Source organism: Syngnathus acus, chromosome 20 (assembly GCF_901709675.1).
Source record: "Syngnathus acus chromosome 20, fSynAcu1.2, whole genome shotgun sequence".
NCBI classification, from domain to species: Eukaryota; Metazoa; Chordata; class Actinopteri; order Syngnathiformes; family Syngnathidae; genus Syngnathus; species Syngnathus acus.
In genome coordinates this window covers 1,878,224-1,900,690 of record NC_051104.1, presented here as the reverse complement: position 1 = coordinate 1,900,690, position 22,467 = coordinate 1,878,224, and the positions used below count along the sequence as shown (strand labels likewise).

The following is a 22,467-nucleotide window of genomic DNA, read 5'->3' as shown; positions in this document are numbered from 1 at the left end:
TTTGTTTCATAGAGATGGATGTAAAAGGGCACAAAATGTCCCGGAAGTACCTCGAATATTCCGAGGCGACGTCAACTTGACGTTAGCATTAGCCGCGGGCGAACGAGCCGGTGCAATGATGTTGTGTGTTTGGTCGTCGAAGGGCCTCCGGGGCGTCTGTTCAGCAGCTTTGGCGTCGCTGCTGCTCGGGAGGAAAAGAGACATAAGTTGGGCCGGCGGGAGGCGGCTGTCACAAACTGCAACGGGTAGCGCTAAAGCTAAGTGGCTAACGCTGCAGTCAACGCGGCTCGGTTAGAGGGAGTTGAAACAAAAATACGAGCCCCTCCACAAGACAACAGTAACCTGTGCAAAACTAGCGCAAAACTTTATTTTTTTCTGTTGACTTCTCCCATTAAAACGGATCGAGATTAGTTATTGAAAGCAGGTGTCGTGGTCCGAGTGTCAAGTTAACAACACTGCAGCACTGAGTTTTTCCGGTTCTGTCAAGTTACTACCATGAACATGACAAATGAAAAGTTACTTTTACTTTTTAAACTCAAACTGCAACATTGCAAGCTATGGTCATCAAATTGATTCACGTTCTTTCACATTACAACGTAAAACGTCACATTATAACCTGATACTGAACTTTTGATGTAGAATTCCGTTTAAAGTCCGGCAACTAAAAGTCTAATAAAGTTCTCAACTCGTCTGCAGGTGTTGACCACCGACGGCCACTGGACGGCGTCAGAGTGTTGGACCTGACCCGGTAATAGTTGTTCAAGCCTTCTGGCCTAAGCGAGCAAAATGAAAGAAAATGAAGAATCAAATGTCAACTGCATGCACACGACTGAAAAGACTAATTAAATCTCAAAATTCTATGAAATACAGCCACACATTTTCAAAGTTGTATATGAGCAATGTCATAAACGAAGCGCCCCCTGTGATGTGATGCGTCGTGTGTTTGCAGCGTCCTGGCCGGCCCATTCGCCACCATGCTGCTGGGAGACCTTGGAGCCGAGGTCATCAAAGTGGAGAAACCAGGTGACGCGCACAGCCCAGCATCTCGGGGCATCATTTGTCAAGTATGAATGAAAACAAATGTGCTGAATCAATTAATTGTTCCACACGAAGTTGAAGAGTGTTACGTGTGGCGCTCTCCAGATGCGGGTGACGATACGCGAGCGTGGGGTCCTCCCTTTGTGGGTTCGGAGAGTGTCTACTTCCTCAGCGTCAACCGTAACAAAAAAGTAGGACCCCAAAGAAGCAGGCTTGCCGGGGTTGGCCATCTGCCAGTCTTCATCTCTTCTTCTTCACTCGCAGAGCATCGCCGTCGACCTCAAACATCCCAGAGGAGTGCATGTCGTCCACCAGGTCCGTTCAGCCATCGCTTTTGCATTCATTTTGCCACCTCCTTTCTAAAATGGTTTAAGTAAAACCCGCACGACTGTTCAATAAGCCAACATGTTGACAACGCTAGCATGTTGACGACACGCTAGCTAACCTTGTTTGTTTGCCTGCATTGCTGTCAGCTGTCAGGCATGTGTGACGTACTGATGGAGAACTTTGTGCCGGGCAAACTGTCTGCTTTGGGTCTGGGATACGAGCAGCTCAGCGGACCGAACCCGGCCCTCATCTACTGCTCCATTTCAGGTGCATGTCAATGTCGTTGCACATACACAACAGACAAAAAGGCCTGAAACAACAAAAAGGCAAATGTGGCGCCACTGCCGAGAAGCGCCACCAGATGGCGTCAGCGACTGGCCCTCTTTTCTTTAGCTTCGTCTTTATTAGCACAAACGTTGAGGGGAAAGCCACGTCCAAAATGTCAACACTCACTCGGATTGGTCAGAAGACGCCGCCCCGCGTGACCTTCCTTATGCGCAGGTTACGGGCAAACGGGTCCTCACCATCAAAGGCCGGGCTACGACTCCATCGCCTCAGCCCTGTCCGGGATGATGCACATCACAGGGTCAGAGGTCAGACACCCTTGCGTTTGCCCGCGCGCAAGCAAGACGTCCCACCATGCTGCTTTTGCGGCAACAGGAGGGCGATCCGGTCCGGCCCGGCATAGCCATGACTGACCTGGCGACCGGTTTGTACGCGCACGGCGCTGTCCTGGCTGCCTTGCTGCAGCGCCAACGCACAGGGAGGGGCGCCCACATTGACTGTGACCTGCTATCCTCTCAGGTAGCTCGTGTGTGTGTGTGTGTGTGTGTGCATGCGTGCGTGTGTGTGTGATGGACGACTCCCCAAGAGTGCTCCGTGTGTAAACCGGCGCTCGGGAGAGTCTAAACACACCAATCAATATTTGCTGCACATCCAAACAAATCAGGGCTTATCGTTCCTTTCCCAGACTACGGCGTCTCCCAGGGTGCGTTTGATTTGTGGCGTTGAAGCGTGCCGTTTGTGCGAAAGCATTGCGTTTAAAAACCTGTTTTATGTTGCACGCCGGCAGCACGCCGTCCGGTCTGAGGTTTAACCTCTGACCTTTGCACCCCCCACCGTGCTAGATTTCCGAGCTGTAAACAAAAATAAATCAAATCAATACTCAGCCCTAAAAGACTAGAACGAAGGATATTTTCACTCTTTATAGTGTTTTTGTTGAAGTTTCAGTTATTTGACATTCAAAAAAATTGTTTTATTTCATCACCAAAAATGTTATCAATGTTAGCTTTTGTTATTTTGTTTATTTTTCATTAACTATGATAATAGGTTTGCAAGGAACTATGGTTAAGTGAGTTGTGGAACATTTGTTTTCACCATCTTGCACGGTGGGGAGGCACAAAATCAGGGATGTCCAACTTGAGAATGCCAATTTAAGACCACTTCAATGTGTTGCCTTTAATGCCACAGGAATGAAAAGGTCGCCTCCCAAGATGAAGTCATCATGGTACAATAACAGATAGTTGAGATGGGAAAAAAAAAGCAGAAGAAAGTTGTCTTTTTCAAAAATAGTCATATTTAAAATAGTCACAGTTTGAAAATGAAAGGCGCATTTATTGCAAAATATTCAGCCGGCCAGCTTTACTTTGGAAATTGTGCTTTAGCCGATTGGCACCATTGTTGAGCTAGCTCGCGGCCAATGTCAGCTGGGATAGACCCCGCCCCCTCCGTGTCAAAGCGGCAGCGTGACGCTCGTCATCCCGACGCTCGTCATCCCGACGGCGCTGCCGCAAAGAAGCTGCCGCGCCGGGCTCGGCTCTCATGTCGGCCTCAAAGCCGCGGTTTGTCTCATGTGGCGTCGCGTCCACTCAGCTGGCACGCCGCGGGCCTCGTCTTCCTCTTTCTCCTCTTCTTTTTTGCTTCCACGCGAGCGCAGACTTGAAACGCGAGTGGCCGCAAATGCAAACCAGACCGTTTATGTCGACATCCTCAAAAGGCTCCCACCGCGCGCCGTCATGAAGTCACAGGATCCATCATGCCTCGCCGGCTCCCGAATCTCTCTGGCGGGATTTGTTGGGCTTGGATGAGGCGCTAAGGCCTTTTTGTGCTTGTGTGTGGCAGGTGTCGTGCCTCAGCCATGTTGCCGCCAACTTCTTGAACGGCGGGAAGGAGGCCAGGCGCTGGGGGACGGCCCACGAAAGCATCGTCCCCTACCAGGTGAGCTCACTCCCCTCCGCCGTCTTTCTTTGGCGAGATGGCAAAATGTTGGTGAACCACTTTTCAAGATTGTCGCCTTCCTGTATGCGCATTAGGCCTTCAAAACCAAAGATGGTCACGTGGTGATAGCGGCGGGAAACGACCAGCAGTTTGTCAACTTCTGTCACGTACGTTGACACTCGGGCGCCATGTATGACGTTGGTAGTCGTAACGGTGACCACAGTGGATGTGTCTCCAGGTTCTGCGGCTCCCGGAACTCAGCCAGGAGCCTCGATACTCCACCAACAAGCTACGAGTCCAAAACCGTCAAGCGCTGGTGCGCACGCTGGCGCAGAGGTACGCGCTACGCGTCGCTCATCTTTGCTCGTTCCCATTTTTTTAACATGAAAGGTTCCGCGCCCAACTTGAAGCTAGCTGCACAAGTCTGACCCCGCCCCCTTTTTTAGGTTTCTGCAAGAGACCACAACACATTGGCTGGGACGCTTCGAAGGCTCGGGCGTTCCCATTGGACCAATCAACAGCATCCGGGAGGTCTTCTCTGACCCGCAGGTGTGTGTGTGTGTGTGTGTGTGTGTGTGTGTGTGTGTGTGTGTGTGTGTGTGTGTGTGTGTGTGTGTGTGTGTGTGTGTGTGTGTGTGTGTGTGCGTGTGTGTGTGTGTGCGTGTGTGTGTGCGTGTGCGCGTGTTCCCACTTTCCCTTCAAATGGGAGCAAATCCACATGAGTCACTTCACACTCGACACAAACTCAAAGCCCGTGAGTGTGCGTGTGTGTGTGTGTGCGTGCGTCCATGTATGTGCAGAACAAAGCAACAGGACATTTGGTGTGTGTGTGTCTCATGTGTGTGTCTGTGTGTCTCATGTGTGTATGTGTGTGAGTGTGTGGCATGTTGAAGAGGTTAAAGTAAACAACATGCTAATGTTAACATGTTAGTCAGCAACATGTGAGCGTGTCCAGAATGTTCCGGAATGTTGTGAGACTTGCCACAAGTTGGACTCGAACGTTTTTGCGGACAACAGCTCCCGCCGCCACCTGGCATGGCGCGCTCGTATAGAGGCTATGATTCAGCGGGCGCGTGTGACGGCCCGCGTGTGCGTGTCTCACGGCAGCTCATCTGCCTCAAGAGGCGCCGACTTGTTTTCGCCATCACGACATTGTTGTTTGTTTGTTTTTTCCCTCCTCGCGGATCGAGACACACCTCAGAGAGAACTCGTGCCCCGACTCATGTCTCACAGGCTGCGAAGCCACGATCGCTTTTGTTTGGGATGTCTCAGCCAAAGCGTCGGTCAGGTGTGCAAAAAAAGACGTCAAGGAAGAATCTTACCGTCGTGGTGCAAGGCAGGAACTTCTTGTTGGTTTTGTAGCGCTTTTGTCGTTTGCTTGCTTCTGATTTATATTCAAACACTACTACAAAAAGGACAAGTCACTCGATGCACAGGAAGGGAGGGATTCCCAATACAGCTTGTGTGTGTGTGTGTGTGTCTGGTGTGTTTTGGCGGCGCCGTAGAGGCTTCTGGCAGTCGAGGGGGGGACGAGGCCGCCCCAAAGAAAAGTCTGGAAGTCATTTGGCGAGCGTCCTGGCCTCGCGTCACTGTTGGCCGCGTCCTCCTCGCTCACTGCTTCCTCTTCTTCGCTTTCATCCGCCTCTCTGTGTCAGACATTTTCTTTTTCCATTTCTTCAGCTTTGCGTGTTGGAGCGCCGACGCTCAAAGTCGGCCTGATTGTGGCCCCGGTGACTTTATTTACAGCCGTCAGTATGAGTGTGGGGGCACTTTTTCAATTTTCAAAGAGATGGCCTAATCTGCTTGATTCATATTCCACAAATGGCAAATTCATCAGAACCCCGCCTTGATGTTAGTGGTGTCACGTCGGACATTCTTTCGCGTTCCCCTTCACCTTGCAAGTTTGACGACATTGGGTCCGTGCTGGCCTCCTCCACTTTTCATCTCCCTGAAGGTCAGCGGCGGCGACTCCCTTTTACGAGCGCAAGCCCTCCATCCAGTAGCTGTCACCTCAAATATGCAGCTAAATATGGCTCTCATATCCTGACGCCCAGAGGCCAAAGCTAAACAACGCCGAAGTGGAAGTTGAACGTAAATCAGCCGCAGCTAAACAAGCAACGCGGTTTTGCTCAGCCTGCACCGCCGACTGCCTTGCTCAAGGGCCGCCGGTGCTCCTCATGCCTTTTTTTGGGCTCTTCAACCTGCGACAAGCTCCGCCTCCTCTTTGAAATACAGCCGTGTGCTCCTCTTCACTTGTACACGGCGGCTATAAATAAATTTTATTACAGTTTGGAAACTGTCAAATAAAGCGAAGTTGCAGTAAAATGTTGCTATGGTGGCTTCCAGCGAGCTCCTGGGTCGCGGGGACCTCACACCGTCATCCCCCACTCACATCTTGTTCGGAGGTCGCAACGGAGCTCGTAGACCAAGGTGAACAATTTTTGCTTGGCTCGCCGTTTGACAGCAGGAGGAGTGAATTATGCGGTCTCGACGTTCCCAATCATTCGTCATTCCTTTCTCCCCAATCTCCCCAATAGGACATTTTTTTGTCAGCTATAAGAAAAAAAAAAAAGAAAGTCTTCGCTGGAGCTCTTGCTTGTCTGCTGATGGTCAGCTGAACATGTGTTTCTTCACCTGTCGGCAATCGGCGTTGCAGGAACAAATCATTTTTGGCTTGTTGGCTCTCCGCCGAGGCCTGAACGACCTGTTCTCGTTTCACGCTAATTGGAGGCAGCGTGTTTATTTCCAAAGACACTCGTACTTCAATTAGCTCCTCGGAGAACATTGACACTGACGTGTTCATGAGCGTGCGCTCCGTCAGGAACGCTTGCGTCACGCGGGGTTTATTTTAGGAGAAGATTGATCTTGCCGTCTTTTCCCAAGACGCCTGTTGCTCTTCTTCTCCACATGCCGCACTTGCTTGCCCTCCTGAGTCAAGGGTCATGTAGGGGGGATTCTCCAGAAAGTGCAAAGCTGGATCTAGATTGTGTTTGTGAATTTTGAAGTTGACGAGAGCCATCGAGCGTTCGGGGCGCCGGACTTGACGGTCAAAGACGGAGACGAGGTGTTGCAACAGCTGGACGGCGAGCGTCATGTTTGGAGCCGAGTGAAAACATGAGAGGCTTACGGGGCTGATCCCGCTCCATCAGTTGCCATGGCGATCCCGGTCCGCCAGAATCCACAAAGTGGCTACGGGTCACCGTGAGGCCACGCAAGTTAGGTGACATGCGCGAGTGCGCTTGCCAATCAGTGCGGATGGAGGAGGATGTGATCTAAGAAGATTATGACTCGTTGGAAAGAAGCCGACGGAGCATCGATAGCTGCCTCGGATCATCTGCAGGCAAAAGGCCACCAGCCTTCTCATGCCTTCAATTAAAAATCCTTCCTTGCCTGAAATTAGCATGATGCTAACATGCTAATCGAAGAATCTTTCTTGGGCTTCTGCGGCGGAACGAGAAGTCAACGTCTCCGTGACTCCCGCTGACCTGCCAAGCACAGAAGCACCGTGACAAATTTGGAAGGATCATTTTTGTTTTCCTTCAAAAAATGTCTGAACGTGACATTTTTTCTGCGAGGGGAAAACATCCGTCGGCGAAACCTGATCACACAAGCAGACGCGCCGTGATCAGGCCAAGCAAAAGCTCCAGAGTCAGTTCATGTTGACCTTCACGCTTACTTATCTCCATCGTTAAATCGAGTCTGCCCGCTTTTCTAGCCAGCCGCTAACCTGAAGGAGGCGCCTCTAAAGCGGGAAAACAAACGGAAAAGAAATTCCAGTTTGATTTCTCGGGGAAGCGTTCAGGCGACCTGACGAGGCCCCGACCGCCGCAAGTAAAACCGTCCGAGTTTTCGGGGAATCGGACCTTCGGCCTCCGTTTGAGAGCGCCGCGCAGGAATGCATGTAATGAAATGAAAATGTGTCTGCATACTTTCCCATGGAGATGGCGGAGGAGGGAGGAGGCTCCAATTAAATTGTGACACCACAAACAGACGGCCGGGCATCGGGACGGTTGAGTGGCAAACAAAAGCGGTCGGGCTCTTTGGATTATTTTTGGAAGTTTGAAAGGTGTTTTTATGTAACCGGGAGCCGCTAACGAGCTCAAATACCGAAATACAAAGAGCGGCAGACAAAGCCGAGTCTCTATTTTTGACTCATCTGCCGCTCGTTAAGCCCGATAGCAACAAAGCTGTAAGGTGGCGTCGTCACGTGACGCCCGCGACACCGCCGTGAGGATACGCCGCATCCGGGCGGGCTCGGCGCCACCGTCGGAGTGTCTGAGCGGTTCCGGAAACTGGCCCAGGTCTTGCGTGATTCTGAACCGGTCTAGTTGGCCATCGGGGTTTTGGTCCTTTTCTCCAAACGTCTCGCAAAGCTTTCTTGCTTCAAGCCGCAATCTCGCTGGCGAAGGTCACGTGCGAGATTTCAAAGGCTCCTTTTGAACAAATCCTTGTATTTGTTCTTAACTTTTCCAAAAATGGGTCTCACAGATAGGAAACCACCGGTTGAGAAGCAGAAGACGCCGGGTGGGAGGATGTCGGATGAGCAGGTCAGGGTTCACCTCGGAGGTGAAGAAGTGGCGGCGGTGAGGGGGACCAGAAGTCCCGCTTGGCACGCCAAAGCCGTCCTGTGATGAAGAGCATAATTCATGCGCTTTATGCAACACATGCATACGCACAGCTGCTTTGATAGGCGAGGTCAAAGCCAGAGCAGCAGGTTCAGGCAACCTCAGATCTTCGTCGCTGCGCGCTCGCGCCCCCCCGCCCCTCCCCTCCCACGCCTTGATGTTGCGCTGACGTGATGTAACAGCAGGCCCGCACGCTCCCGGGGGGGCTGCTTAGTCGACTTAATGGACCGCCACACTTGGCTTCAAAGGGTTGTGGGGGGGGAAGCGGAAGAGAAGGCGCGAAAAGAGACGAAGGTGAAGAAGTCATTGACGGAGTTGGCCTCGGTCGCTAACGTACGCACGCTACAATGGCGGCCACGCACGCCTGAGAGCAGCCATGGATGGAAAAGTAAAGTGCAGTCGTCAGCCTCGTCCTTCTCGTCATCGTCTTGGTTTCTGCCTTTGGTAGAAGATGATGACTCTTCATGTGCACGTCACACACATCTCGCCCCCTTCACAATGACTTTGGAGTTGTTCGCATGATGAGTTGGAAAGTCTTTGAGAAGTACAAGGTGCGTGTGTGTGTGTGTGTGGTGTGTGTGTGTGTGTGTGTGAGAGAGACGGCCATATGGATGTAATGATACCCTGCATGACAAGCAGCAAGTGTGGCACACACACACACACACACACACACACACACACACACACACACACACACACACACACACACACACACACACACATACATATGCATGTAATCAGACACACACACACTTAAAGCTGGTGAGTCACTTAGGAATATAAGCCGCTCGTGTGAGTGTCCAAAACATTTGGACTTTGTTGTCGTCTTGCGTGCACGTGAATGCTGCTTCTGGCACATCTGCAACACATCTGGACTCGCTCCCGTTCGACACCCGCCAGCTGTCACTCATCTTCTTTTCTTACACGACAGCCCCCCAGCCCGGCTTGCGACGGACCCCACTCGGGACCGGTTCTCGCCCAGCGCCGCCAGTCTTCAAGTCAAAATTCTATCATTGACAGCTCTAACTTGTGTTTGTGTGTGCAGGTGAAACACAACGGGCTCATGCAGGAGATGGAACATCCCACTGCAGGATGCATCACTGTGCCTGGTTAGTACGCGCGCACACACACACACACACACACACACACACACACACACACACACACATGCAAAGACTTGAGCTCATTAGTGCTACTCTTTAATATTTCTTTTATTCCCAGTGTCAATGATGATTTAGGAGGAGCTAGTGATACAAGCTAAAGGGGTGCTAGCGTTTTCATAGCTTCCAGTTGAGCTTGGCGCCGTCTCAAGGTGGCGCCACTGAGAAGGCGGGCAAGCCGGTGTACTGTAGAAAAGCCACAAATAATAAAAAAAACAAAAACAAAAAAAACAAGATGGCTTTCAAATGAAGAGTCGGATGTACGCGTCACGTGACTTGTCATGCGGTGTCGTTGTGGCTCAGGTCCGGCGGTTCGCTACAGCGGCTTCTCCCATGGCGATCCCACGCCCCCGCCTGTGATTGGTCAGCACACGGTGCAGGTGCTTCGCGACGCCTTGGCCTACACTGATGACGTCATCAGCGAGCTGCTGGCGTCGGGAGCCGTGGCACAGAACTCGGTTTGCTGACGGCTTGTTAGGCAGGCCCAGAAAAATTGCACAACTCCAGATTCATTTAAGCGGCAGAAAGTAATCAACCACAAAAACTCCAAATTTGATCCTTTTTCTGCCAATGTTTGAAAACAGCAACCTGCACTTTTAAGTCTTGAAAGATTATTTTATTCCAGCCTTGTGAATGACATCATTAAAAATAAATTGAGAGATTGAAAGTCATATCTTGATTGATTGATATCTTTAATTAATTTTCTCAAATCAGACCCCTCCCTCCCTTTCTAGAGTCGTTTCCTTCTGCTCCAACTTGCTGCTGAGAAAGCTGTGAAAAAGTGAGTGGCTTCTTTTAAACACGAGCGTAATCTGCTCCAGATGCTTGCTAATTTGCCATGATGCTGACCAGAGGCTGAACGCTAACCGTAACTCCGCTAGCCGCCACAACAGCGCCAGGACGCGGACAAGGAGCCGGAAGGCGCGGCGTGGCGCGAGGCCCGAGCGAAGCCTGAGCGGCCGGATGGCTGATCCGTGACCCCTTCGGATGTACGTAAGTCATCAGCTCTTTAAGTGTCCCCGACTGTCTGACATCTGGAGCGCGTGCAGGAACCGGAGACGTTTTTTTTTTTTTTTTCCTGCATCCTGATGCCGATCGCAGACGCGCTGACATCAATAATACTTTTATTTTGAAGGCTTTGCAGCTGCAGCTGCAAAGCCACTCAGAGACTCACAAAAATCAAATCCAAAAAAAAAAAAAACTTGATTTGAAGCTTTTGACACCACTGCACTATCCAGTACTCACACCCTGAACTTAAGTACCAGAACTCACTCGTGATAAAAGTAAGAGCTCTTGAAACGACATATTTTGAGTGGCAAACAAACGCGCTGCACATTTCCATTTTTCCGTTTGCGCCCCTCGGAAGAAAAGCGCTTTGGACAGCCCTGCTTAGATTGATGGATGGCCTTTGCGAGTCCTCGAGACAGCCTTCATGTCGGAGACAATAAGCGAAGTCGGTGCCGGCCAAGTCGCGGCGCTGCTGCCAAAGGCGGGTTCACACGCACTCAGGCGGGCACGCTGGCTGCGGGGCCGGGACTCCCTCATATGACGTCCGGCGGGAGTTTCTCTGGAAAACACTTCCTGGCGTTGGCCGCAGGGAAGGAGGCGGCGTGCAGCTGGAGCAGCTGCGTTTCACATTCAAACACACCTCAAAACACACGCACCACAGTCCAGATAGGATGTGTACTCCAGGTTGCCATGACGACGGGGTCTTCGCACAAGAAATCACAAGATGCATCCAACAGAGTTGTTTTCAGTTGTTGGCTTTGCAAAAGTCACACGGCCACCGTAAACATGTCAGGTCACCACTCGAGTTGATTGCAATCCGAAATGATTCATTGTTATTTGCAAATGGTTGATTCGTTCTGATTTTGTGTCATCAGGAAAGATTTCCACAGAAAGAGCGTTTTCACTTTGAAGGTGAGTCAGTCTTTCTTTTTTTTGGAGCCCTAACGAGGTCGGTTAGGAAAAGACCGCACCCTTCGTTCAGTCACGGCAGCCCAGCCCCGCCCCGCCTGCCCGCCTTCCTGTGGCTCTTTGCGTCATGTGACCTCCTCTTGTCTCTAGCTTAGCCCTACAATTAGCTTAGCGCCGGGCCTCTTCATTTGTCGTTTCGTCTTTGTTGTCTCTCGCGCCAATTCAACCCTGCCCTCGCCCCAACGCACCCCCGCCCGACCTCAAGCCGAACTCTGATGAGTACGCTTGAAAATGAACAACAAAGAAGAAGAATTGGACGCTTCCCGTCTTTTAAAAGTAGCTGTCCCATATGAGTTAGTTCCTTTCAAAAATAAAAATTTAAATCCCCATTACGTGCGTGTTTATGATGCGTGCCGTCATAACACAGCTGCGCGTGCTCAGCGTGGCTGAGTGAATCATGTTCTTGGTTTACTTTGTCCGTCCACGTTCTAAAACACGTGACGCCATTCCTCGCTCTCATGTTCTGGAATCGAGCAGGCAATTCCCAAAATGTACAAGTGGGTCGGGGGCGGCGTGGCCATTGTTTGTCCTTTTAATCAAAGAGCACATGCTGAGATTGGGCAGAAATGCATCTTTTGGTGGGAGTGGCCACTTTAGAGTGCGTCGGTGTCCGCCCTGAGTGCACGCTAACAGACACATGCAGGGATGTGAAGGAGGACCTTCCCAAAGTTGTTGTCAACTTGCTGTTTGCGTTTCCGATGCCTTTCCCAGACGCGCAAGTCACCGGCGGGTCAGCCAGAGTGACTCAGCGCTGCCGGCGGGAAAGTTGCAACTCCGGCTCGTCTTCCTGCCGACTTTGGGGGAACCTCGTGGCGCAATCGGGGGATCGGTCTTGGCCGAGCCTGGGAGGGAACTCCGCCCTGGCTGCTGTTCGCTGAACACTTGTTGACTTGTGAACGAGCTCTGGGCAGGGGAGGGACGGGGCGAATGGGGGGTTCCGCCTTGCTGATGCTTCAGACGCTTCCTGTCATTAGACAAGAGAAAAAGAACACAGCAAAATGTTCAAGCAGCGTTTCTTTGCCTCAACTTGCGACCAGTCCCTTGTTCGTCTCGACGTGCTCATCCTAAAATAAGCCACTTGAGGACAAGTGGACAGAGCCAAATGTAACGAAGCGTCCAATCTGTGTACGTTATGCCCATCCTTGCGTCTCACGCACGAACCGTGATTCACACCCTGAGTCAGCGCGCGCACGTGACGACCGGACACGTGGGCGCCGGCGTGAGACGGGTTGCCGCCCTGGTCTGCTTTGCTCGACTGACTAGACGCCAGCGTGCGCTCTGCTCATCGCGCAGGCCTGTCTAGACGGACCATCTGACCCGCACGCACGCACGCACACACACACACACACACACACACACACACACACACACACAGTCGGACGCTGGCACTTTTGCCCAAGAAGTTGAACAGGAGAAAGTTTTTTGAACCAAATGAGGACGCACAAAGCCATGAGAGGTCATGTCTGTGTGTGTGTGCGTGGGTGTGTGTGCGTGCGTGCGTGCGTGGGTGTGTGTTGACGCACTTGTGTCATTTCCTTCTCCATTAAGCGCTAATCCTATGTTGAGCAAGCTGAGTAAAATGAGCAGAACAGGAAATTAAAAAAGCGACACAGATTCAACGTGCCGGCGTCGTGCGCACACACATGCGCACGCACGCACGTCCACAACATCTCGTCTGTCCGTCTCCGCTGACAACCCTGACTGAGACTCAAGCGGCCTGCCTGTTGTTGTTGTTTGACTTTGGGCTTACGAAGAGCCGCAAGCTGCTTAAAAGAGGCGCCGACTGCTCTGCTTTGAACATCTTGCGGCGCTTTCAACGCCCTCAATGGCGTGTTTCCGATCGTTCGCTTCACTTGAGCTTTAACTCATCTCAATCGGTTCATTTCAGCACTGTGACATCATGTTCTGTTTCCGAATGAAGGGATGCAAATCAAGCAAATCGGATATATAGATCAAACTGTAATTAACACATGGATTGAGATAATGGTGCGCTGCAGCACTACTTTTAGCTCCATAAGGTGCCTTTGAACGCCGTGAATCAAAGGCATGATATTCTTTTTCCGCGCATGTCAAACCTTCCATTTGGCTTTCTTGCTCCAAAAGTTTCCATTTGACATAATCATACTCAGGCGTTTGTTGTTTGAAACTTTAATGGGAAGCAGAAAAGTCCAATAAATTAGATCAGAAAATGTCACGAGCACATTTGTACATCAAAGCCACAATTTCCATATTTACAGAATAAAAAATAGGCTTTTTTTTTTATTCCTCGTCTTTCATGTTCAGTGTCAACAACACCAGTTTTTCCTCCGTATTATTATTTTTTTTTTCTGGTTTCTTTTCGTGTGGCTGGGGCCGTTGGGAAGCGTCCGAAAGTAGCGCAGAACAAAAAGAGTTTTTTGGTGAAAGTCTGGAAAATGACAACATTTCCTTCCTCCCTGTGAAACACGTTGACTTGGAGGAGAAAAGCATTGTGGGAAATTTCTGAGTAGAAGCTCAACGTCTTTTGGGGACGCAAATGTACATTTTAGAAAACTTGAGCTAACGTTCCAGCGTATTCGCACACACAAATGCACGCACACACACACACACACACACACACACACATGGGCCTCTTTGGTGTCTGAAAAGAGCTAAAAGTGAAAGGAAAGTCAAGCTGGTGAACATTTGACCAATCAAATAGTTTCACGCACAGCTAGCAGGTGGTTAGCTCGTTGCTACGCTAATGTTGTCACCAGTGATGTCAGCAGAAGTTTTGTGTGTTTGAAGGCGGGCATCAAACCTGTGACCTAGAGTCTCGCTATAGTGCAAAAACATTTCGCAAATAACACGCATCATTATTATTATTATTAACATAAACAATAATATTATTCATATATTCCGTGACAGTAAACGTCAAACATGGTAACCATGGTAACATAGAAGTGTTTGGTTCCAGCAGCCAAGCCAACTTGTTTCATTCAAGTAATCTCAACACACACGCACACACCACGCACACACCACGCACACAAACACACACACACACACACACACACACACACACACACACACTCGCGAGAGTGTCCATCTTTCATCCAGGTGCGTTTCAGCAAACAAAAGGAAAAAGTGGAAGTTGCTCAGAGTGAAACCCCAAATTATCGCCGTTCAATGTTTGCGTCCGCTAGGTTGCACTTTTTTTGGGATGGGCGAGTCTGAACCCAAGTGTAGTGTCGCATTTTTCCAAAAGGTGCCCAGCACGGCGCTGGAGCTACCGTTAGCCCGTCTATAGCCTTTTGTGTTGTTTAGTTGTGCTATTACGCAAGCGGACATTCATTCTTAGCTGGTTTGGTTGAACATTTTGGTGTTACAATACATTGTGGAACTCACTTTTGGCGCTATCCTTTAGTGGGACTGGCAAGGAAACACCTTGAAGCAAGCACCCTTGGCCTCTCGGTTGCTGCAACCAAGAGCGCCATCTTTTTTTTTTTGCATTATGAAAATCTTTCATTTCATGACGGCTGGAAATTGAAATGTGAATATAATTTTAAATGTGGAGATGTGGGAGGGGTTAAATTCAAATTTTTTTTTAAATTTACTGTTCTTGGCAGATTTTGCCCGATGGCAGGTGAGTGTGGAACGTATCGAAAACAAGTTGCATAGTTTGTGGCGTGTCAGCCCCGCCGCCGCCGCCGCCATCATGTTCTCAGCCACACAAATAGGCCACGTCCACTTCGTTCTTAACAAAAATATATTAATATTCATCTCTTTTCTTCCTTATTGTCTGAAAGTGCCCGGAGGACGGACGTGACCACCCCTCTTCACCCGACCCGATGCCTGACGCGTCTGCCGTCCCGGTGAACGTCTAGGAGCATCCGCACTCGTCCACGATCATGTTGTGGATGTCCTTCTTGATGATCTTGTGCTCCTCGTTATAGTAGAGCATGGACATGGCCCGCAGCCGCGTAGGCACGCAGCAGGAGCGCAGGTTCTGGAAGGGACTGTAGCCCCGCATGCGGTAATGGCTGATGACGTTGGAATGGAAGGAGAGTGCCGAGCCGGTGATGCTGGCCACGTGCAGCGGGCACTCGCCCTCGCAGTAGTTGGCATGGTAGCCGCCCGGCGCGATGATCCAGTCGTTCCAGCCGATGTCTTTGAAGTTGACGTAGAAGTGGCGCTTGCAGCAGACCCGCACTTTGCCGTCACACTCCAGCCCTCGCTTGCGCCGGCGCCGAGAGTCGCCCGAGTCCTCCGGCCTCACGGCCGCCATTAGGAAAGGCCGGTGCGACTGCTCCCGTTGGGACGGCTCCTTCCGGTTGGCGCGCTGCTGTGACCCGCCTCCGCTGCCGGACAGCAGCACGGGCGTGGCGCCCACCTCGGCGCAGAGCGGGCAAGACACCCTGACGCGGAGCGCCGCGCCACCACCGCCTTCCAGAAGCGCCTGGACCGCCGCCGAAACTGGGAAGGTGTGCCAGCCGCTGCGGCGGGTGTCCACCGCCTTCTCTGCCATCAAGACGTCATCCTGTGGCGAAGACGAGGGCGCGCCCCGCTGGAACAGGCGGACGGCCACCTTGGCGCGGCTGCGGTTGTTCTTGGCCAATCGTAGGAAAAGCCACACATTGGCCTGCTCCACCAGAGACACTTCGCCACCTCCGTCGTCTTTGGACAGGACAAAGGTCACCGTGTCCCGGGCCTCACCTGAGATGCACAAGACGCACACGGTCAGCAGCAGGTAACTATGGAAACCCAACACTCACACGCATACTCTCTCATCGCGAAATTCATCGCCTTAAAAGTTAAAATGTGCAACATGAGTAGAGGAATAGCGAGCTTTCTTGTTTGTTTTTTTTCTCTCTGAAGTGGCAGCCATCCACTTGCGAGTATTTGTTCTCCCTCCTCTCTGAGAACGCCAACCACATGAAAAGCATCCTGTTGATTCTCAGCAAGCGTATTCCCTCCTTGACGAGCGTCAGGCTCAAAGGACGCGCAAACATGTGCATCCGAGTCCACGCCCTCTCGGCCTTATTGGCACCACATGTGAGTCTGCGTGCACGCGTAGCAGTTTGAAAAACGCAAGAGGACGTGAAACAGCTGGTAAATAAAAAGCCGCCAGCCGTCGTTCTTCTGGCGAGAGGAATGTCCCGAACGCCGAGTGACTCAAACGCGCTCGCAGTCATCGCAGGCAAAAAAAAAACGACAGGAGGAAAAAAAACATCCATCTCTCTGCGGCTTCTTTGCGCCGGCCCAGCTTTTCCATTCGGGCGGATCAAAGCTGGCATGCAGACGAGATTATTCCCAGACAGGAAGAGAAAACAAGATGGCCAGACACCAATCGCAGCTCCGCTCGCTCCCATCACTCCACACCGGGCGCGCTATCGAGCCGACGCGAGGGCTTTCCTCATCGTGCGAGTCAAAGTTGGCATCTATCCCGGTGGTCACTGCATCCCGGACTGGTCACTGGCCAATCACGGGCTCGACACAACTCGACTGCCAAAATAATTTCCACGTATTTTTGGGAATTTCAAATGAAGTACTGGAAGGGGTTCACCCTTTTGTAAGGGAGCTTGAGCCCCTCCTGGCCCCGGGGTAGTGCCAGGCCTGCTCGGGAATGAGTCAGTGGTTGCGACCCCACGCCCTGAGCGGCCACACCCCCACCTGCCACAGGTGGCGTGTGATTGGCTGAGACGAACAGCGATGTTGTTTGATCTGAACGAGCGACTCGCAGCCTTTCACGCCCAGCAGTTTGAATCCTGACTGAGGAGCAACAAAGACTTCGCCAATATGGCCGACACATGAAAGTTCTCTGAGGAATGTCGCTAATGATGTGTTCAATTAAGTCCAATTAGCCAAATGCTCGCGCGCACGCACTCACGCCGGGGTTTTGTGTGTGCTCTACTAAAGGACGCGGGCATCTCCGCCAAGAATTCCGCCACGTCTTCTTTGCGGTGGCGTCTCACTCGGTCCAATTAATTAGCGAGTCGCTGAACGCATGGCTTGTCGGCGACAAAGGCGCGAGTGTCCTGGCCGCTGCGTCTTCTCACGGTGTCGCCTTCGAGCGCACAACACTTTTGATCTGGAGCTATTTTCGGATCGCCGGCCCCGCCTGCCGCCGTGGCGTTTGGGCCGGCGCCCTCCGCCGGCCGCCGAGGGCACGACAACATGACTTCCCGTCACACGTTTGAGAGCGTAGGCACGCGCGTGCGCTACTTTGGCGCACTCGCTAAGCGACGTGTTTACAATGCGCTGATGTCATCTGCACTCGTTTTGGGCCACGCGATATGATCGAACATAATTCACGGCTTTTCAAACTTTTAACACCACCTAAAACAGGGGTGTCAAACCCATTTTTTTCGCGGGCCGCATTGTAGTCCTAGCTTCTTTCGGAGGGCCATTGTGACTGTCAACCCAAATAAATGTATGAGCACCTCATATTATATACAGTAAAAGCTACAAAACAAACTGACAAATAACTCATTTTCAAATCAGACGAGTAAAAACTGGTCAAATATAAAAAAAAAATGATATTATTAAAAGTAAAGACAATTTGCAATTCGAGTAATGACACACGAATTCGATGCACAATTTGTCTTCGCGGGCCACATAAAATGATGTGGCGGGCCGTATGTGGCCCCCGGGCCTTGAGTTTGACACCTGTGACCTAAAAACCTACCTAGCTGGACCACCACACCTCATTTATTTGAATAATTTTAATTCATTCGTAGTCCATAAATTGATCGATACTTGTTCCTCTAACTATGACCAACCAACATTATGACCAGCATAGTTGTGTAATAGGCCTAAGTGTTTATTAAAACTGAGACAAAATAAAAAAATGAGGAGCAACGAACAAAAAGTGTTCGAAAACATTAGTAACATTCCTAACATTATGCACAGTTTGAACGTGAATATTGCCCAAAAAAAAAAAAAGATTTTAACTCATTCACTGCGATGTGGATGTCTTGGATTCTTTTGAGGTGAATGAGTTGAATGAGTCCATTCAAAATTGTCATCAAGAGAAGTTGAAACCAGAACAGATGTATAATCACCGCATGCACTTTGCAACAACGGCATCGCACTCACCGGGCTCGGCGAAGGTGATGATCTCGGTGGCGTCTTGCTCATCGTCGTCGTCGTGGGTTCGGGCGACGGCGGCCGGCGGGGTCGCGACCCCTCCTCTCCCTCCGCCGCCACCTCCCCCCCGGCCCCTCCCTTCGGATTCCCCCTCTATGTGCACGCTGCCGTCGTCGGCCACCCGACCCACGTGCAGCTTGCGCAAAGCGTTGAGGAGCGCGGCGCGGGGCACGGGCCGGGTGATGTTGGGCCTGGCGTGTAGGTGCAGCATGTTGAGGATGTGGCGCTTGACTGCCTCCACCACCTCCTGCTGGGCCGCATCCTCTTCCTGGGCGCCCTGGTTCCCATGTACGCCCGCCAGGGCACAGGAGGGGCAGTGCCCGGCGGGTTCGGCCGGCTCTGAAGATGACTGGCACACGTGCAGCAGGAGCAGGACGGCGCTGCTCAGCGCCGTCAGCGTGGACATGGCGAAGGGGGCGACTTTTGGTTCCAAGTTAGTCCCGTTTGTAATAAGGCGCACAGACGAGCGATGAAAGCGAGTCAACCTGTGGCGCTTGCGATCCTGGCGGAGATCCTTGCGGCGATTCTGGCGGCTCTCCGCTTGCTCCCGGCTGAGTGATCCTTGAATGATCCTTGGCGCACTAGTTGAATGCTTTCAGCTGGGTGGGCGGAACTCCACTCGCTCGCTTGCTCTCTCGCTCTCTTTCTGCGCCGCGCTGCGCTCGTCCCTGGACGCCAAAATCCCCCCTCCCTCGCTCTCACTCTCGCTGTCTTTGTGACTCACGCTCATCCAACTTTACCTTCTCTGCTTCTTTCCCAGCTTCCCCCCCGCCCACCACAACCTGGTGGTCCCCACTTTGAACTTCCCCATGACTTGCCGTGAGTGTCCGTCTGCATTGATTTAGACGTCATCTTTCCCGTCTGCGTCAGTGCCAGATGATGCGGTCAGGGCAGATGGCCACCCACCCTCAACCTCAACGTTTTTTTTTGGGGCCCTCTGCTGATGCAGCTTCTTTGCCGAGAGTCCCGATCCTGGACATTTCTGAGCTGGAATCCATCACAGCCTCCGGTTTCCCTCTGAAGGCTAGCCGAGGTCCGAGGCTGCTTCCAAAAACCTTTCACGGATTCCCGGGGACATTGGAGCCACCTCCATCACAGCTTCTAATGTTCATCCAAAATATTGTCACTTTGTCATCACATTGAAGGGCTTTTGCAGTGGTTCCAACAATATTGGCTGCTTCTCCAAACACCATTTTCAAAATCCTGCAGTGCTTCTCAGGCCTTACTGTGTTGTTCTCAAAGGTGTTTCTAAAGACGTGGGTGGTTCTTAGAACCCATCAGATGTTCTAAGACCTGTCAAAGGTTGCAGACTATTTTTGTAATTACCTTTCGAAGGTTCTAAGGTGAGGTTCAAGGGTGGTTCTGAAGACATTTGAGAGGACCTTCAAGCGGAGCCACTGCTTCTCCACATGGAGATGAGTAGCTTGATGTGGTTCTTGTGACCACCTTTTCTATTTTGGACGCTTTGTGATGTGTCCTCGGCATGGCCGGAAAACACCTCCCTGTTTGTGCGTGCGTACGTGCATGAGTAGGAAGCGTCGTTGCTGAGAAGTTCAGAGGAAAAGGGCTGCCACATCTGTTCTGACGTGTTTACGGCGTAACATCATCAGTGTGTGACTCGTCACTCGTCTGCACGCTTTCCTCAACCGTTGGCAGAGCGAGTCATTGTGTGACGGACGTTGGCGTCTTCAAAACTCCATTTAGTCTTTCACTTTTTCGTTGGTACGTCAAATAATCATCTCCTGAGTGACAGCGAGGTCTTGTGACAGGTGGAACAATTCAGTGGCTGGCCCTCCACTAGAGGGCGCAAGCTCCAAAATGACCTTTCGGTGACTTTTTTGTTTCAATTTGTTGTCAGTTGACAGTTGAATTTATCGGATGGATTTTCATTTGCCCAAAATCAAACAATATGGAAAATCGTGTTTCTGTGTGGATGAAGTGCATCTCGGGCTATATTTGACTGTTGATTGACTTTTGGGGGTGCCATATCGGGCCTTGTAAGGGATTCCCAACATGCAAATAGAGCGACTTCCTCGAGTGACGCTTGATGTCACCGCACGTCCTTGGTTGCCCTGGCGACAGAGGAAGGCCGCAAAAAAAGTGTGCGTGTGCGTGTGTGTGTGTGTGTGTGTGTGTGTGTGTGTGTGTGTGTGTGTGTGTGTGTGTGTGTGTGTGTGTGTGTGTGTGTCGGGGGAAAGCCCGTGATCTCAGTGAGCCCTCGTCAGAGCAGCATATGTCCGATGTCCAAACAGGAACAGGAAATGATGGGAGACAGCCTGAGGGGGAGGAGGAGATTGGACATACCATCAAGTTCACGTCGCTGGCGTCTCCTAACACGGCTACCGTGTGTGTGTGTGTGTGTGTGTGTGTGTGTGTGTGTGTGTGTGTGTGTGTGTGTGTGTGTGTGTGTGTGTGTGTGTGTGTGTGTGTGTGTGTGTGTGCGTGTATGTGTGTGGGCACGCACGTGCTGACTCAGCATTTGCTGAAGTTATTTGAAATACAAACATTCTCCTCACATTGTCTCTTTCCTCAACATTCTGACGTCTTCTTCCCGTCTACGCCAGTGTGGAATTATTAAATAACACGCTTGGTGTGTGTTGCGTAGGTGTGGACTTGTCCGTGCATAGATGAGCGCGTGGGTGCGCGACCGCTTGTAGCTGGGTGTGTATAATTTTGTACAGATGATGTCACTTCTTTCCTTGAGACTTTTGTGGACTTTTATTTTGAAAAGACTCTTCTTACTTTTGCCAGGGTGTTTCCCGCCCGCACGCTGAGGCCGACGATGATGTGGGATGAAGACGATGGAGGAAGGTTAGCAGACGCGATGACACATCAAAGTGTTGACGTGTGACATCATCAATGACAGTCAAAGGCCTCGTCTGCGCCGTCACTTTTCCTCTCTGAGTCAAACGCGTGCACGTCATTGTGGTCTTACTCGCGTTGACAACTTTTTTTTCCCCCTACTTTGTCTTCTACAGACAGAACGTCTGTCTCACTGTCTCAACGCTGAAACTCACACCAAGTGGAGCGTCTGCTCTTCTGCCAAGGTGAGCCATTTGATTGATAGCTTTTTTTTTGTTTTTTAGTCAAGGTTTGGAAATTATCCTGTTGTAGTGACTGAGTTCACCCACATTCCCTTGTTCGATCACAAAAGGATGCAACACTGCCATCTACAGGGATGTGTTAGTCATTAGAGTGCTGGAACCCCCCTTCCACGCCTGCCCATTAATAAAACGTACTTGACGGGTATATTCATCACGACTGTCAGTCTATGTTTGTTAATAAGTCAATGAGTTCATGCGCCATCATAAATTTGTCATCATAAATACGTCATCGTAAAGTCTCAATGCAGAACGTCCACCGTCAAGAGGTAACATCATGCTTGTGTGCGTATGCGCACTCTTCACATTGCAGAGGTGAAGTCATGTGAGGACATGTAAAGCACACACACACATACACGGGCATTCCTCCGCAGTGTGGGGAATGTCGATGAGGACGAGCGAGTGATCGGTCTCAGGTGGCCCGAGTCAGTCGAGCGTGCCGAGGAGAAAATAAGCAACGCCGATGACGTGCCGATTAGATATTGATTGGATGTGGCTTGAACGTATACGTGATGGACTTTGCCCGCAGCCGATGAATTATTCATATGGATTGATGTGTTTTGGTGTTGTTTAAGGTGAATGCACTTGAAAGCGAGGCAGAGCATGGATTTGATTGGCCGCCCGGCAGCTGGCATCAAAGGCCGAGAGTCGAGTCAGGACAACGGCAGCCACGCCGCTCCGCAGCGCTCACCTTAAAAGCACTGACTCCCAAACTTTTTCATCACACTTTGGGTGCATTCTTCAAAACAACCAAAGAGCATGCTTGCGAAACAAAAGGCGGTTTCGATAGATTTCAAAGGTAATGAATCTTAGAGGTATTTCTTTCAGATGCGTCATTTTCCTACATTCCAACACGCATTTAATGGCACGCCGTGTATTTAATTAACACACGAGGCCTGCTGCTCTGATCTTTGACCT

At 51.0% G+C, this 22,467-nt stretch overlaps 3 protein-coding genes across 3 annotated transcripts in view; 2 read left to right on the top strand and 1 right to left on the bottom strand.

Annotated features, from left to right (window-relative positions):
* Positions 1–20: 20 nt before the first annotated feature.
* On the top strand, positions 21–10,034 carry sugct (succinyl-CoA:glutarate-CoA transferase). The gene is made up of 14 exons (XM_037279693.1): positions 21–245; positions 697–748; positions 950–1,023; positions 1,144–1,229; positions 1,303–1,353; positions 1,512–1,632; positions 1,867–1,958; positions 2,026–2,169; positions 3,487–3,582; positions 3,678–3,749; positions 3,821–3,918; positions 4,029–4,131; positions 9,253–9,316; positions 9,671–10,034. The coding sequence occupies exons 1-14, from the start codon at positions 116–118 to the stop codon at positions 9,832–9,834; spliced, it is 1,347 nt and encodes a 448-aa protein (XP_037135588.1). The 5' UTR covers positions 21–115; the 3' UTR covers positions 9,835–10,034.
* Positions 10,035–14,899: 4,865 nt separating this feature from the next.
* inhbaa (inhibin subunit beta Aa) lies at positions 14,900–19,104 on the bottom strand. The gene is made up of 2 exons (XM_037280060.1): positions 18,398–19,104; positions 14,900–16,015 (listed from the first exon to the last, which is right to left on the bottom strand). The coding sequence occupies exons 1-2, from the start codon at positions 18,852–18,854 to the stop codon at positions 15,183–15,185; spliced, it is 1,290 nt and encodes a 429-aa protein (XP_037135955.1). The 5' UTR covers positions 18,855–19,104; the 3' UTR covers positions 14,900–15,182.
* The window catches only part of LOC119139422 (cullin-1), a 29,469-nt gene continuing 22,277 nt past the window's right edge, over positions 15,276–22,467 (top strand). Inside the window, exon 1 of the mRNA XM_037280052.1 lies at positions 15,276–15,305. The gene's annotated coding sequence lies outside the window, so the exon portion shown is untranslated. The remainder of the gene's footprint in view (positions 15,306–22,467) is intronic.

Coding starts and splice junctions, on each gene's coding strand:
- sugct (XM_037279693.1), top strand. CDS start 116: ATGATGTTGTGTGTTTGGTCGTCGAAGGGCCTCCGGGGCGTCTGTTCA. Junction 2,170..3,486: donor GTGACCTGCTATCCTCTCAG/GTAGCTCGTGTG, acceptor TGTGTGTGGCAG/GTGTCGTGCCTCAGCCATGT. Junction 3,750..3,820: donor AGTTTGTCAACTTCTGTCAC/GTACGTTGACAC, acceptor ATGTGTCTCCAG/GTTCTGCGGCTCCCGGAACT.
- inhbaa (XM_037280060.1), bottom strand. CDS start 18,854: ATGTCCACGCTGACGGCGCTGAGCAGCGCCGTCCTGCTCCTGCTGCAC. Junction 16,016..18,397: donor CATCACCTTCGCCGAGCCCG/GTGAGTGCGATG, acceptor TGTGCATCTCAG/GTGAGGCCCGGGACACGGTG.